Raw genomic sequence first — 16,710 nt, 5'->3', positions numbered from 1 at the left:
TCGTGTTAGAACTGTGAAAAAACGAAACTGAAACACACACACACAACTTAACCCAGAAAAAAAATGAACAGAGACAGCCTTGGTTTAGTTGCTTGCCAAAAATCACGTGCAAGGGAAGCTCTTAGAGGATCCTGGTTAATTCATGAGGTTTACAGGACCACGTTATTCTGCTGAGGGGCTGCTTTGATGTGGTCCAGCCACCCCCTTGTGGATGGAGATCGGAGCCTGCTGTACAAAATGTATACAATTTCCCTGTGCTCCTTTGATTCCCTGTCGAGCCTCCTCCATCTGTCCAGCATGTCTTCTTATTCTCTGGTGGGACACGCAAAGCATCCTTTGTTCTGTAAACCGGAGAGCTTCTGCTCTGGAAAGTTTCCTTAAAATGTCACCTCCTCAAAGAGAATACTTAAACCCACAGCCCTCGCCAATCCAACTTAATTAGACTTGACCGAAAACCCTCACTAATCCCGACTATAACAGGAGGCTGTGACAAAGCTCGAGTGATAGAAGACGAGACATTATCTTAGGTCACAAACATCCATCAACACTGACAACTAAATGATGAAGACTAGGACGTAGATTTTTATTTTTTTTTCTTCACAAGTATTTATTTATTTTTCTTATCATGTAAGAAAATAAGACAAAGAAACGTTCCATTTCTCACATTTTCTTTCAATGGCACACAAGGTGAAGGTGTTAAGTTTTTTTTTGGCAGAAAACAAGTAAAAAGCAAGAAAAGAAGAATGAAACCAAAGAGTGCATTATGACTTTCATGTTCAATACTCGTATTAAGTATCCGATGAAGACACCATTAAATAAGGGGAACTAGCGGGACTGTTACAGAACGTAAATCTGGACTATGTTCAGACGTATCGTAAGCAAAGGCTTCATTTGCATAGCTTAAAGGTCAAAACAATGCTTTTATATGGGCTACATGTTCTATCATCTATGTGTTGCTACCTCAAGGTAAAAGACAACTTTTGAAAGCAATAAATGTACAATAATGAAAATCTCGAGTGCAGGACAGTATGCCTTTAACCAATTTCAAATGAGAACATCATCAAACATGAGTCATCCGTTCTCACTTTCATGATTTGGGTTTCTGTGAGGCTACAAAGACCGGGAATTGACAAAACACACAAAAACAATTGGCATTTTACACCGAAAAAGTATTAAAGATTAAGAATGAAATGAACTGGTAAACAATGTCACAATGTTCTGTGGACAGGTCCATTATTTTAGCTTCATCAGTAGTCACGTCTTAAGGCTTAGAATGGGTCCCCACACTGCTCCACATCTTCAACTAACCAACATCGTAATTAATCTCACATAAATGCATTGCATCAACAGAAATTGTCTTAACACATTTTGGCATTCAAATATTGGTGTATTTTAAAAATAATGTTCTGATTTGTATGCTTTGTATTAAAAGTACATTCTCCCCGTTTGTGGTGGACCGAAGGAAGACGCTGTACTTTTTCCTCCCTCTATACGAGAAACGTATGGTAACATGTGTGGTTATTACAAGGTGGGAATAGATATCGTCATTCAGGGAGCTGCAGAGTCCCAACTGTGCATGACAGGGTGACAGCAGGTCAAAATCAGAGAGGCAAGTCTCTCTACCGCTTCGGCATTTATGTAAAGCAAATCTCTAGCGCCCTCACTAGACCTGCAGGGACATGACTCGAACCAGCAAGTCTTGCCCTGCCCCGACTCACACGGCCCGAACAAATGATGGATCCCACTATGATCCTGACTGGCTGGGGTAGCTGAATATGTGCACTGACACAGAACACTGCATGTAAAAATAATACGCTTCTTCTCACATATTTTATGAAGTGTATTGAACAGGTGATGAACAGGTGATTCACAGGTGGAAAATGTATTTACCTGTGCTGGTCTTTTTTTTTTTTGTCTCTTCATCTTTTGATTTCATGGCTTCAACCCAGAGTACCTGCTTTCCGTTCTCGGTTAAATAAGACGGGATGCCGAGAAAACGATTTGGTGAGTTTAATCCCGAGACGATAAAATCGAATGGCTTTTCTCTCCCTAAGGGGGTTTGGCTCAGTCACAGCAAAAAAAACACACACAAAAATATTTTCCCCCGTACTGCGTCTAAAATGTTTGAACATTGCTATTTTCTGGAAATGTTGTATTTGCAATAGTAAAATTAAATTAAAAGAACTGCAGAGTACTGCTGTGTCACATCTAGGCTAGGTTCACACAAAAAAACAAAACATCCCACAACATAAAGAAAACACTGTGGGTCACAACTGGTTTCAAACAAGAGGTTATTCATTCAAAAAGGTAGCTGCTTTGCCAGCAAAGACTTGTGGTATGAAAAGGTAGAGAGGAAGGGTCGTATTTAGTGAACACTGAAATCCCTACACGGTGGACCTAGCTTTGTGATGTGTAAAACAAAACGACAAAAGCTGAGAGTTACTATTCTGGTTTTTCACGATAGCCCCTGGTGGGAAGCAACTTTAAGCCATAATTGGCACAACCGGTCAGACAGACGATCCGTTGCTTTTCCTCTCTGTGCAAAAAACAAACAAAACCAGCACTGTGCAAGTGGAGGCCTGACATCTAGTCAGTGGTTCACAAAGCCTACCTGCTGTAAAACCAGGCCGCGGGATGTTTGGTCTGCCCTCATTCTCTTAATATAAAGCCGCTTCTACAAAGAGAAGCAGGTGGACACGTGAAACTGAAAAGTCACTGGAATGCTCCGAGAGGATTGAAAAATGGAAATGACTCAAGTCTATGGAGGAGTTATGTCACTGGACAAGCAAAGAGTAAACATCTGCCACTTCCTTTCATCCCACCTGTTCATATCAGAAATGCACCAAAAGACCCCCCCCCCCCCCACCTATAGTTGTGGACTTGTACAGCTGGAGGAGGGGGTGGGATGGGAAGGGTGTGGTGGAGGAGGAAGATGAGGAGGGGGGCATTGGGCTGTGACGAAGGTAAGGCTGCCGTTACTCCCTCTTATCAGCTGCTTTCGACTGTTCCCTCTGAATCATGCAGCGGCGCACAATGCTGTCAAAGCTCCCCAGGTAGAAGAGAGCGATGGTCCGAAACAGTCCCATGGTAACGATCTGTACAGAGGTGAGAAGAGATTAGAATTTGGAAATTGCGCAATACTTACAGCATCCTGGAGCAGCGCTGCTTTAGCCAATGCGACTACATCATGTTACATGGCTTTACCTGCTGGAGGCCCTCTGTGATGGAGGTAACGGGTGACATGCCACAGGTGAGGGCTGACAGCATGTAACCATCGGGTCCCACAGAGCTGTTGAAGTTCCCCTGCTACAAGAGACAAGGAAATGACAGGCAGGTAGATTAACAACAGATTATCCATCCACCTAATGTTAAAAACAGGACAAGAAACATGGTGGGTCAGCGGCAGGTGGAGTGTATTTCTTACCACTGCATCCCGAACAATGATTTTGGCCACTTGGTCTGGTTGACAAATTCCAGAGGTTTCAGAGATTAATTTGGTCTCCAGGGGCTATAAGGAGGAGGAAAAGGCTTTATGGTGGGGGGGAATTGGAAGTGAAATTATCTTATCGTACTGTTGATTGTGTTCAAGAGATGTTTACCTTTGTCTTGTTTTCCTGAGCCAATCCCGGAGTGTCAGTGTCAGGGGGGTAGGCCACCGTCACATAGATATTGTATGGTTTCATCTGGAGTACAAGAACAGCAACACTCACTAGTCGTTACGTCAACATTTTCTATAAAAATTCACACCGGCAACTCATCATCCCTATATATAATATAATTAGCTAAATGATTTGAACTAGATGCACAGTGAAGTTGATTTGCGATGCAGCGTGTTTGCTTGGCGTGTAGTTATTGAAGCGCAACAGTCCAAAAACTCACCTCCATCTGCAGCGACTCTGCTAAGCCTCGCAGGGCAAACTTGGACGGGGAGTAGGCGGTGTATCCAAACAAGCCGATCTGGCCCGCCTGGGAGGACACAAACATGATGCGGCCCATTCTTCGCTCCTTCATGGTGGTTATGACGGCTCGTGTCGGGTAAACGCTGCCCAGGTAGTTCACTTCCATCAGTTTCTGTTGGCAACGAGGTCAAAGTTCACACACGGCAATGTCTCGCCGCACATTTATTCCACAACCTCAATGGTGTTGCACAATTTCTCTGAATATACTCATTGCAATTAACCCTTCGCTAAGTCCTGCCCCTCGAAAGCAGAGTGGCCAATCAGAGTGCAGCATTGCCCAGCTCCTATAACTATTCGGCTGAGCTCCATAGTCATGGTTTAACATCGTGTAACAGTGATACTTGTTACCGCTAATATTAGCACATCATTAACTAGGGTTAGCACTTTGAGCAGGTTAACTGAATGCCGACACATGCAGCTTTTGTTTTTCTAATGATTGTAACAGTGAGGAAAGACCTACGCTGCTTTACAGGAACAGCGTTGTTCCTTAATTTCATTGTCTTCTGTCTGGCCAGGTGATGTGGTGGTTCACTTTTACACTGTGAGCTGAAGGCGTTAGCTTCTATATTTATCTTTTTAACCTGTTTTTGCTGCTGAATCGGTTCCATGGTAGCTCTGACAGCTTGACAGAGCAGCAATGGGGGGGGGGGGGGGGGGCGTGGCTTAGCAAAAGGTAAATTTGCATCAAGTATTACCTTAAAATGTCTGACAGTAACAAAACATCCTACAGAACCAGACAGCAATCAAACCTCCAACTTACCCATCTGGTAAACGTTGAATCGGTTTCATTTAAACGTTTTTTAGTACCGTTCACAGTAGCTAATTGGATTCTTACATGAATAAGACCATATACTCCCAGGTACCTACTTTAAAACGGTCCACGTCCATTTCCTCAAACTTGGCAGAAATGGACATCCCGGCACAGTTCACTAACATATCGACAGGCCCCAGCTTCTCTTGAGCCTGCATCACAGAAAAAAAAGCCACTTCAGTATGTCAACACTGAATTATTTAAGGAATCCAAGATGCTCCACTGGCGTTAAGAGGATAACTTCACCTGCTTTATCACACTTTCCACCTGGCTATATTCACTGGAAACATCCACTGATATGCAGAGCACCACCTGAGTAAGGAAATTGTACATGAACTTATGCAATGTCATGCAAAACAGCATCAGCTGTTATGCACAATATCAACACATGTACAGTCATAACTAGTAAGTAAGGTGCTTTAAAACAATATCTGAATCTTTCATTGAAATAAATGCTTAACTCATACCTGTTTGTCATTGATGGCAAATTTCTCCAACTCTTTCTTCGCTTGAAGTAATTTAGCCTAAGGGAAAACATGCATATTTAATCAGTTATAAAAACGTAAGGTTCATAAAACTTCCCTAAATTACATCACGTCAAATCCTCAGAACATTAACAGTGACATGCAGGGGAATTGTTTAACATCAAATATGTAAATGTGGAATTTAAGTGGAGCACATCCTTCACCTTACATGGCACAAATTAACCTTTAGAATATATTGTACTGTGTTTGACATCAAACGCTTTGGCTATGACAACAAACAGGCAATGACTAGGCAAGACACAGAGGGCCGATTGGTTGAATGTGGTTTGTGCTGACCTCATCCCGCGCCACCAAAGTGATGAAGGCTCCTTGCCTGTAGCACTCAACTGCAATGCATTTCCCAATCCCACTTGAGCCTCCAGTCACCTGCAAATCCAAAGGGTAAGATGATCATTAATCAAATGCCAAATATTGGGTAGCTGATCTCCAACTCATAGGCTGGGGGGCACAGGTCAACTGGAAACAAAAATATGCTTCCATAATGAAATAATTAATTTGAATAAATATGTATAATGATGTGCAAGTCATCTGCATAATGAAAGTAAACAAGCTACACTCTGTTGCGCAGTTTATTAGATATATCTAAGACATAACTAGCTAAAACTAATGTAGCCTAATACAACAGGCCAGAGAGTTAGCATGCTGTTGATTCAACTTCCTGGTCAGTTTGTGGTGCTAGTCAACCCTATGTTACATAACCATAAAGTTGACCAGCAACTAAGTTGATTTAGAATCTCAGTTTCAACAAAACTGGATATTACAACCTTCATGAAGGTGGGATATAAAGCGCTAAGTACGTTATGTTTTATCTGGGTGCAGCTTTTAACTGGTAACATTCAGAGGTTAGCTCTAACTAGCACAATTGTAACGTTAACGTTAGAGACCGCTAAATTAAGCTGTGTGGGCGTGTCACTCTGCGTAACTGACAGTTTACTGTCGTATTAAATTCGCACATTCACAAAATATGTTTTTCAGTCTAAAAGTTTTGTCTGGTTATTCGTTGTAACGTTGGTGGACGTACATGACGTACTTTGAATAGTACATAAAGCTAACTTTAGCTATAACGTTGCAGGCTGTTAGCTAGCTACCGTTCCCATGAGTAGGTAGCACTCTTGTGCACTTACCACGACGTGGGCCCCGTTCAGTTTCAGAGGTTTGGGACTAATAAGAGGCGATATCATGTACAGCAGCAACACAAAGGCAACAATGAAGGCAGCGACCACGAGAAGCATGACAAATGGCAGAAGAAGCCACCAGGAATTGATGAAAAGCCAATCCGTGATCGTTGAGCTCAGCCCTTCTTCAGAGGACATGGGGGAAATTTGGCAATCGTTAGCTTGTTTGCTAACTAGCAGGCCAGCGTCTGGGGTCCGATAACGGAGATACGAGGCAGGCCACGGGCCTGAGAGGGGGGGGGTGGCGAAGCACAGACGTCGGAGGAGGAGTTGTTCCGGGGTTTGGCCAATGAGTCAAAAATGTGCAACGACCAGGTTAACGTCCCGCGGTGGACATGGGCCCCCAGTGACAAAGCTCAGTCTGCACAAACCAAAACAAATCGAACTGTGCACCGTAAACGAACGTTTAACGTTCGTACCTGGTACTTGTAGTCTTCTAGCGATCAGTTCATGAGGAATCTAAACGCTGCTTGAGTGTGCATTAACAGCAACTCCCACAATGCAATGTTCCGCTTCCTCATTCGTCGTATCCGTATGGTTTCAGTTAACGCTAACACTACACTTAAAACACGTATGCTTTACATCCAGTCACCGGTTATGTTGACTTATGACAGTGAAAGAAAATCTATTTTAAACCTTAATTAATGAACCTAACGTTTCAAATAAATCGTACATTTCTTACAAAAACGTAAACAGCTTTTCTGGACTTCGCTATAACTTTTATTTACATTATTGAAACAAACACAAAAATTCGTATGCATGAGTGCCCTCTTCACAAATAAAGGGTTCAAGAGGTGGCTATATGTGGCTATATGTATAGACATTTACAGTAAAATAAGCAATGTTCCCCATCAAAACTCAAAAGAGATAATTTGCAAACTTTAGGAGCAAAAGAGAACAGTTGTATACAAACTCTAAGTTTACATGAAATTTGCAAGTATTATACATTTCTCATGTGTAGTGACAAAGCACTGGATATATAAGCAGCATGAACAATTTAGAAATAAACCAATAAAAAATAAATTTGCAGCTTTTCTAGAAGGCACATGGTGCACACTGCTGCGCATGGCTATATAGTTCATGCTTGGAGATGCCTCCATATTGTTAACTATACAAGAAGAGGGTCTCTCAACCTGAACCATGGGTGTCCAACTCAGTCTTGGTTTATCAAAAGTTACGTGACTTTATGTTAACATAAGGCTTAAGTTTTTTGCAGTTTATATTAAGGATAACCAGCAAAGCCTGTGAATAGTAATGAAACATATGTACAGTAGGTCATGAAAATAAACCTCTGAGCTGAGTGACAAAGCAAATTAAAGTTATTGAGTCCTTAAAAAATTATAAAGTAATGCTGGTCCGGCACCATTGGGGCTCCACCCTAGTAGCCGTGTTTAATTCCAATGGCAAGAGTAAACAAATACAAATGTCCTTTGTTAGGAAACTGGATAAACAATCCAACATTTCCACAGGGTCTAATGCAGCTCTCATCCTGAGTATCTCAGTCTCAAAACTCTTAAACATCCACCAACCACCCTGAGACAACAATCCAATGAACTCATGCCCAGCTTCACTCCCCCAGCCCAAGATTTATACAATTCACAAAGTACAGTTCACACGATGCTTGTTTTTTTTTCTCCTTCTTAATAGAAGAATACATAAGGGGCAGTCATTAGTCTAGTGAGGTGTATTCTGACTGGAAGATAAGGACACAAGAAATAGTCCCAATGTAAAATAAATTACCTTGATTTCAATAGCCTTATTTGCAATAATTGTTGTGTATGTCTGCCGTTAGTTTCCCTAAGTTGCTTGGGTTTTCTGCTCATCAATACCTTTAGTTTTTAGTGCTTAGTCAACCAACCTTCTAAGTTCTTTATGTGGTATTGAGTATTTCATCAGGTCAGCTGCAGATGGAAAGTCTTTAATGTTCTTTGGACAATGTTTAATATCAAATAAAACAATGTCCTTCCACCCTTTGCATGGTTGTCAAACCAGCGCAGTAATCTTGTCCACTTATGATAAACCACGTAGCCTGGTGTATGGTTATGATGAGACAGAGAGAGAGAGAGAGAGAGAGAGAGAGAGAGAGAGAGAGAGAGAGAAATGGGACAAGGACAGTAAAGAGAGATAATCACAAATCCTTTGCTTTGGTTTGGCTGGCTCAATCCTCCCACCTAGCCTTCCTGTCCAAAGTCCTCTGTGAATTTTTTCAGTTTGCCCAGATCTTGTTCATTGACTGTTGGCTTCGTGCTGGCCTGAGACCTCAACATGTCAGACTGAAAAGACAAACAGATATCATATAATATTAAAGTAAGGACTCAAATATGCAATTATATTACCATCTAGTGTTTTTTACATCCTTACCATGGACACTATAGGTTCCAATAGCTTCTCCCCAGGTACGTCCATCCATGACATTTCAATTGCGTTGGGGTCGCCAGGTGAGCAAGGAGTCAAGAGGTCATCTATGATAAGGTTGGCATCAATTCTTGATTCACCTCGTACCTTATTTAAATAACAACGTATGAAAGGAAACACAAGTCGAGAATTAGTCAACTGCAAAATGTTAAACTGCATCATGAAACAGAGACAGACATCTTAACAGACGTACCCGTTTGAAGTGGGTGGCTGACTGGACCTTTCGAACAGGCTGCATGAGAGCGTCTCTGACAATGACACTGATATCTGCTCCCGAGTATCCATCCGTCTTCTTGCCCAGAGCGACAAAGTCGGAGTCGGTGAGACAGTTGGGGGTCGTGCCGAGATGGAGCTTGAACATGAAGGAGCGGGCGTGCTCTTCGGGCAGCGGGATGTAGATCCTCTTCTCAAATCTGAGAGTTTCATTGGCGTACAGTCAAGCAAAGGCGAACAAGAACACGGTTCCTAACAACTTTCACCAAGTGACAACAATTACCTTCTTCTGATGGCTGAGTCTAGGGTCCATGGGATGTTTGTTGCACCCAGTACCAGCACTCCCTCATTGTTATTCCCCACACCTGGAAAAGAAAACAGTCAGGGTAAGTGTACACACTTTAACTACTTATCTCATCTAAACAATGATACTCTCTACTTTCATTGACACGTGATGGTCCGTCCAGCTTTCTAAAGATCTGTGACCACGCGTTACATTACTGGGCAGCTGTCCAAACAGGCCATTTACAAAAGCAAGTTACAAAATTATGAATCAAATCGAGACCATTTCAAATCTGCGCATCAGGGCTTTCCCAGTGTTTTATTGCAGATGGGTGCCACCTCACCTGAATCCAAAAACCACCTCCACACACATCATAAAAACGAATACAATTTTTCCGATATTAACTAATAATCTTAATCTAGGGAAAAGAGCATTTTAGGTCTTCGTCTGCACACTAAATTGTTCATGAGATGAGATGTGTCAGGATCCGGATGGCTCACCACCTTTGCTCAGCAAGTTCCTGGGGCAAGCCCCGTTATTGCAAACGGAGTATGCACAAACAAGAAGTGAGTCTATGAATGTTGCGGTCAGTGGGTTATCATCTCATAAAAAAAATTTGCACTTCCCGCCACACATCAATCTGTGACGTCACAGCAGGTGTTCCCCCCCCCCCCTCACCTGTCAGAGAGCATATCTGAGGTGTGACCAGAATGAGCATGCTGAAAAGTTGCAGCAGTTTTCTGCCCCACGTGATTCAGTCATTTAACATTTAAATAGTTCACATTTGGAAATAAGTGACAGGGAGATTTAAATAGAGTCTGAGAACACTAAAAGAACGAAAAGATATTACTCTAAAGGTTTTGCCATTGGACTTATAAATTGAGGGACCCAACAACCCAAACAGTTTAAGGTTTCCCAAAAGTACCTTCTAGTCACCCAGCCAATGCAGCTACAATTGTGTCCTGTGCAGAGCTCAAGTTTCTATGGCGTTACATTTGTGTACCACAATGATTCCAGTGAAAATCTAGGATGCAGAAAAAAAAACAACTAAAAGAAATTCTTCACGTGCATAAACTGCTATTTCAGATCCCAAAGGCTGTTTACTCATTCCCTCAGAAACTATTCAACCCTAAATTGGGGAACATTTAACATGCAGTACTAAGGGATTGCATTGAACTTAATTAATCACAGCATTCAGTCATTAAAAACAACTGCTTTGGCTCGTCAGACTTACCCTGCATCTGAACCAGGAACTCTGTCTTAATACGGCGAGCGGCCTCACTCTCGTTCTCACTTCTTGAGCCACACAGGGAGTCTATCTCATCAATGAAGATGATAGAGGGCCTGTGCTCCCTCGCCAGGGTAAAGAGATTCTTCACCAGCCTAGGAGGTTTAAGAAAGTTTAAGAAATTAAATAGCAACAGGCTGCTGTCTGCAGTATGCTTTTGTGGATTACCGTTAACGGGACTTACTTTTCACTCTCTCCCAGCCATTTGGAGACAAGGTCAGACGAAGAGATGGAGAAGAAGGTGGAGTTGCCCGCCTCTGTGGCAACAGCTTTAGCCAGATAGGACTTTCCTGTTCCAGGAGGTCCAAAGAGCAAGATCCCTCTCCATGGAGTTCTCTTTCCTGTCAGTCAAGCAAAACGGTAATTTAGGCCACATTAGTGTCGACAAAAACAATCGACTGCACCCTCGACTGTCTTCTGTCACTTAAGAGCACAGCAATGAGGAAGCCTTCCTCTTATATGAGATGTCATACCTGTGAAAAGGTGGGGGAATTTGATAGGAAGAATAACTGCTTCTTTCAGTGCCTCCTTCGCGCCCTCTAAACCAGCAACATCACTCCATTTGATGTTTGGTTTCTCCATAACAATTGCACCTGTAAAAAACAACATTACATTTCTGAGGGGTCCAAGTAATACCTGAATTATGACAGACTGCATGTAACAATCTCCCAAAAAAAAAAAAAATACAAAAACATTAGGACAATTAAGTTCATATTAAAAATTATATAAAGCCTGCAGAAGGCCCAATAGTCCTCAAAGGGAATATCACAAACCTGAAAGTTGATTTTGGAACTTCTTTTTCTCTGGATCGTCACCATCATCGCTTTCATTCCTGGAAACACAAACATATAATTATGAAAAAGTATATAATTAATATATAATTTTGTCTACATATCTAGTACATAATAGTAATTTGCACTGATTTTCCATCCAGGTCTGAATGGCATCAGACCGGCTCCACCCATAAACACACCCTTTGTCATCAGACTGCGACTCTTTGACAGGCTTAGTGGGAGGAGCGTTTTCTTTCTTCTTTAGATACTCCTTCAACTTCTCTGCTCTGTCCAAGTATTCAGCACATTTTGCCCGGATGCTGTGTTTAGCTTTGTCACTCTGGGCTTCATCTGTCAGGAACAACAAAAAAGGTACACAAAAATGACTTCAGGTTTGAGTATTTTTATCCTTAAAGAAACATCACCCTCCTCTCCAAATTTCACCTTAAGTGTACTTCGATTGCCATATGAAGCTACAAACAAGTGATCACATCTAACCATTCAAAGAAATTATTTTATGATTGTTCTGCCATCTTCACTGCTGTGAAAGTGTACAAAATAGCTTGCATGTCATTTTGAGAGATATGATGCCACTCGAAAGGTATGTTTAGAATATTATTGGATTGTGATTCCTGTTGTGGCAAACAGAGGTGATTATCAGACTGTGTGGACACCGTAAACTGAATGCCAATGTGCTGTTTTTATGCCTTACATTTCACCACATGGAGGAAGTACTGAACAGCAGCCTGGTAAAGACGCAGAGCCTCCTCGTATTTCTGAGCTTTATCCTCCTGAGCCGCCTTGCTGGCAAGATCAATGGCTTTCTAAAATAAAACAGACAGAACAATGTTAGTTATATTAGCATGTGTAGGTTCTACTGTTGATTAATAAGGAAACAGACAGCTGTGGGAGGTTAATGACAGTGTCTTTGAATTGTCAAAGTGCCAGGACAACATCAACCAACCAAAACAAACAAAATTGACAAATGTAAGCGGGAAATATATTTAAAAGTCAGTCGCAGACAACCTTCCTGTATAACGTTACAGTATACTTACCGTAATGTACTAGCTATAGGTGAAGATCAGATTGAAGCTAACACCTGTCTTGTGTAGGGGACACTACGCACACCGAGGTAGGAGTGCGTGAACCGGAATTTGAATGCACTCTCTTTCACTTCCTTTTATAATATGTATGTAACTTGAACACAATTTGTACAGAATATAACCATAACAGTTTTGCTTTCCATTAGTAGTGGATGTCTTTTCAGAGGCCAAATAAAACCATTTAGCTAACGTTAGCTAGCAACGGTAATCCCATTCGCTAGCTAGGTGTTGCTTTCTACAACACAGGCTCACGCTGTTATACGGCAATAACCACAACCGCATATAAACGTTGCTTTAACCAAGTTAAACTTTAGCTTTCATAACACGTATGGGCCACAATGTCACCTTCCGGTGGTCTTTGTTGTTCACAAGTTGATGCACGTTAGCTAACCATGCTAGTTAGCAGCTAATGTTACAAACGTCACACTGTATTACACTGTCGGAAGCATTTAAACCAAACACCACCCAACATAACAAGGTTAGACGTTTCGGTTGTCATGGACTATGATACTTGTTTTAGGTTAGTCCAATACGTGAACAACTTTGTTAGCTTATTTAGCGTTTTAGCTAGCCCTGGCGTTGGTTCTCAACTTACCTGTAAATTATTGTTGGTAGCCATAATGGCTGATCACTTGTCCAATAATCGAAACGAATGTAACACCGCCGTGAGGAAACGATTTTTAAAAACTCTGCTTTGGAAAGTAACCATACAAGTAGACTGTTAAATCGACAATCGAGTATTTTATGAAGCTTGTTTTCGTTTCTTGTGATCGCCCCGGAGTCAGATCGAGGAGGAAACTTCCGCATTGAAAACTCGATACTCGCGTGCACCAGAATGCGATGACGTCAACGCGTAGCCTCATTACGGTCCAGAGTACATTGGCCTACTGCCTGAAACTATAACGTTTTTCTTTTCCTTTTGCTTGTCATGTGGCGTGTTATGTGGTATCTTTGGTTCGTGGTTAACCCAATAGGCCCCTTACCTTTATGTACAGTCTATGGGCTTAACAAATTCAAACACTATCAGGCTATGAATGAACTATCAACCCTGTTGTTCTGACACGAACAACAGTGATGGAAAGCACCTAAGTACACTTACTCAAGCGCGATACTTAAGAACAATTTTGAGGTACTTACTGCTTTATACTTTCCACTACATTTTGGAAGCTAATGTTGTACTTTTTACTTAAGTATATATATATATTTCACAGCTTTAGTTACTAGTTACTTTGCATATTTCGATTTTTAATGCAAAGTATAAATCAATGAATACATTATGATGTATTATTATAGATTAAGCTACCCAGCAGTATATATAGTAATACAAGGTAGCTCCATCTTCAGCAGCATTAAAGTGATGAACAAATTAATGCATCAATAATTACAATCCAGTTATATGACATATATGATTCTGAAATGGGCCATTCTGCACAATGAGTACTTTAACTTTTGGTACTTTAAATATATTTAGATGCTAATACTTTTTTTTACTTGAGTCTGAATACTTGACTTTTTCTTGTAGAGTATTTCTAGTCTATGATATTGCTAATTTTACTAAAGTAAAAGCTCTGAATACTTCCTCCACCACTGATTAATTATGTATTATCTACGAGGCACTTTAAAAAGTCCACTCATACTGCAGTACATCCATACTGTTGTGCACTTGAGACATTGGTCTGATTTTATCATGATGAAAAATAATATCTATATTTGTAAAACTAATATGATGTATTTAATTTAGGTAACAACCTTTTTATACTCTAGGTACTCCTGTAATTCTTCCACTCGGTCCAGGTACAGTTTACATTTATCTCGGATCTTCTGGTTGCCATCTTTACCCTGGGGTTCACCTGATGGGGAGTAGAACATTTATTTAATAGCATTCTGTAATGTTATCGATTTAAACTATCTATCGTAACAAGTCATAAGGATGACACAACTTAAAATTGGCCCAAACAAAAAACATTAATAGCTGAGTAATTTCAAGCAATTAATGTGATGCACCCTCTAGTACAGACTGTTAGGATGACCTGAAATGTCTCATTATGTGACATAGGATGCATTTAGTTTCCTGCCGTAGTGACGCACGTTTTACAATATGCAGAAAGTACTTGACAGCATGTTTGTAGGAGTGGATGGCCTCCTCATAGTTCCCAGCCTGGTCTTCCTCTGAGGCCTTCTGTGCTACAGCAATAGCTTTCTGAAAGAGCAGGAATATTTCAGATACTATCATATCTTATGCTTCTACTCAAATCACTTCATGACACATATTGGCGTCCTATAAACTGCATTAATCTGCTTCAGCCAAAGCAAAAGTAATACAGTAGCCTACAGTGTTGTTGTTATGCTAATGTCGGTTAGTACCATATTATATTATTATTACATTACAAACAAATCATAATAATTTCTAAAAATTCTCTGGAGCTGTAGTGCTGAAATGATAAATTGACTGAGTATTCCACATTTGGTATTCCAGTCATTTCAGTAAAGTATTGTGTAGTAATATACATTGTTCACAGGTGTTTTGACACAATACCAGGGCCCTGGAACTGATGAACTAAAGTTAAGTTAAGTTGTTTGTAGTGTCATTAATGACGCTTGTGCTTTGAAATGTCAAAATCTCTACTGTGAAAAAGGTCTCTCCCAAATATTTGCTCATTATCGGAGTAGATGGTCAATCAATTAAGTGTGTGATACATTGTATAGTTAGTTCAACTTTGCCACCGATAATATTTGCTGTGATCAAATACTTTTAGCATCTAAATTGCTGCAGAAACGTTTTCTGTGTACAATATGGCTACTCAACGTTTTATGGTGATTTATTGTGTTAAAACAAAGTAAGAGAAACCTTATGACTCCAAGTGGAAATTAGTTATTTATAATAGAAGAGGATCTATGTGAATCCCACCGAGAATACCTGCTCTTTTTGACCAGCAGAACAGAACCACACTGCATATCAGATATCTAAACCAATCAGATCACAGATAGAGCTTTGTGTTTGCTCACTGCTTATTAAAACATGTAATGACTAATCTCGCTCACTGCCTTTAAAATCTGTGGACTTGATGTGAATCACTATTTTTGGTCCATGATGTTCAGTATTGCAGACGCCGAAGTATTGACGCAAAACGCTCCTGCATTCAAACGAAGAACTGCGGGACACTTTGAATTAATCACACGATGGGACTGAATCCACACGAAGCGTTGGTCAAAGTGAAACCCGTCAGATCACATACCGGGAATAGACTCGGTGTTCGTACCTACACTTCACTTGTTACACTCCATCGATAAAGCTTCCAGTCTTTAAGTAATGTATTCATCCTACCTGTAGAGTTGTCGGCTCCATGAGGAGACTCCTGGGAATCAAAACACAGCTGATTCAACCCGTGGTGCCCCTCCAGTCTGGTTTCGTTTACCCAGCCGTCTGTCACCGCGCAACAAGTTCCTGTTTGCTGATCACTCCCTCAACAATGACACATGCGATCGAGCAAAGCAGCCTGCCCAGTCCAGAGGAATGGCAACGATGCTGGAAAGAACCATCCTGCCAGTGAGTCAGGATGCGTTTTGTTGTCGAGCAAGTTGCAAACACAACACAAGTTGCTGGACCTGTATCTTTTTTTTTATTAATAACCCAAATAGAAACAGCTGTTTCAGAAACATGTACACTTATTTCACTGAGAATCATTTTTGGGACTGTAGAAATAACCAACACCAACACCATGCATACAGTAGGACAGAAAAGAGTCGTTTTAGGTGCAACACAATATAGCAGCTCTTCTTTCTAAAGGCCAAGTGACGTGAAAAAAACGGATACTTCAGGAGTGTGCGTGTGCGCGATACTCAAATCGACTTCACTGATGATTCTCATGTGATGACCGTTTTGTCCACTGGAGGTCGCCCCGAGATCACTGTTGAATATCCACGACGTGAAGAACCTGCAAACCCACTGGTGGGCTACTTCCCAGGTTTGGAGCTCATCTGAGCCTCCTTTAAGAGGTGATACTATACTTTTATATTAAAACTTTTAGAAATATATACAAATAAGATATTACGAATAAATTTAAATATAGATTATACTGTATGTCTATGGAAGCCTCCTTAACAATCCTCCATATTTGTCATATGCCTGGACAATTGCATTTTAT

General features: G+C 41.0%; 2 protein-coding genes across 4 annotated transcripts; both read right to left on the bottom strand.

Moving 5' to 3' along the window:
- Positions 1–1,827: 1,827 nt before the first annotated feature.
- On the bottom strand, positions 1,828–6,909 carry kdsr (3-ketodihydrosphingosine reductase). Of its 2 annotated transcripts, XM_031854533.1 has the most exons (11): positions 6,440–6,909; positions 5,592–5,681; positions 5,238–5,294; positions 5,017–5,082; positions 4,827–4,922; positions 3,880–4,071; positions 3,600–3,683; positions 3,425–3,508; positions 3,205–3,306; positions 2,931–3,095; positions 1,828–2,896 (listed from the first exon to the last, which is right to left on the bottom strand). In XM_031854533.1, exons 1-10 carry the CDS (start codon positions 6,626–6,628, stop codon positions 2,976–2,978), a joined length of 1,080 nt encoding a protein of 359 aa, XP_031710393.1. In that variant the 5' UTR covers positions 6,629–6,909; the 3' UTR covers positions 1,828–2,896; positions 2,931–2,975. The 2 variants fall into 2 exon arrangements, with proteins under 2 accessions (XP_031710393.1, XP_031710392.1); XM_031854532.1 differs by having other exon boundaries at positions 1,828–3,095; positions 6,440–6,908.
- Positions 6,910–7,187: 278 nt separating this feature from the next.
- vps4b (vacuolar protein sorting 4 homolog B) lies at positions 7,188–15,992 on the bottom strand. 2 transcript variants are annotated; one of them, XM_031854530.1, is made up of 13 exons: positions 15,891–15,992; positions 14,654–14,765; positions 14,315–14,415; positions 12,175–12,286; positions 11,663–11,813; positions 11,463–11,521; positions 11,163–11,282; positions 10,874–11,030; positions 10,636–10,784; positions 9,402–9,483; positions 9,099–9,318; positions 8,852–8,992; positions 7,188–8,763 (listed from the first exon to the last, which is right to left on the bottom strand). In XM_031854530.1, the coding sequence occupies exons 1-13, from the start codon at positions 15,909–15,911 to the stop codon at positions 8,662–8,664; spliced, it is 1,527 nt and encodes a 508-aa protein (XP_031710390.1). In that variant the 5' UTR covers positions 15,912–15,992; the 3' UTR covers positions 7,188–8,661. The 2 variants fall into 2 exon arrangements, with proteins under 2 accessions (XP_031710390.1, XP_031710391.1); XM_031854531.1 differs by lacking the exons at positions 14,315–14,415; positions 14,654–14,765; positions 15,891–15,992 and adding an exon at positions 13,161–13,900.
- Positions 15,993–16,710: the final 718 nt, after the last annotated feature.

Source organism: Anarrhichthys ocellatus, unplaced genomic scaffold (assembly GCF_004355925.1).
Source record: "Anarrhichthys ocellatus isolate YVR2014 unplaced genomic scaffold, GSC_Weel_1.0 scaffold15, whole genome shotgun sequence".
NCBI lineage: Eukaryota > Metazoa > Chordata > Actinopteri > Perciformes > Anarhichadidae > Anarrhichthys > Anarrhichthys ocellatus.
Note: the sequence above shows the minus strand (reverse complement) of the source record. Positions and strands in the feature narration are given on the sequence as shown.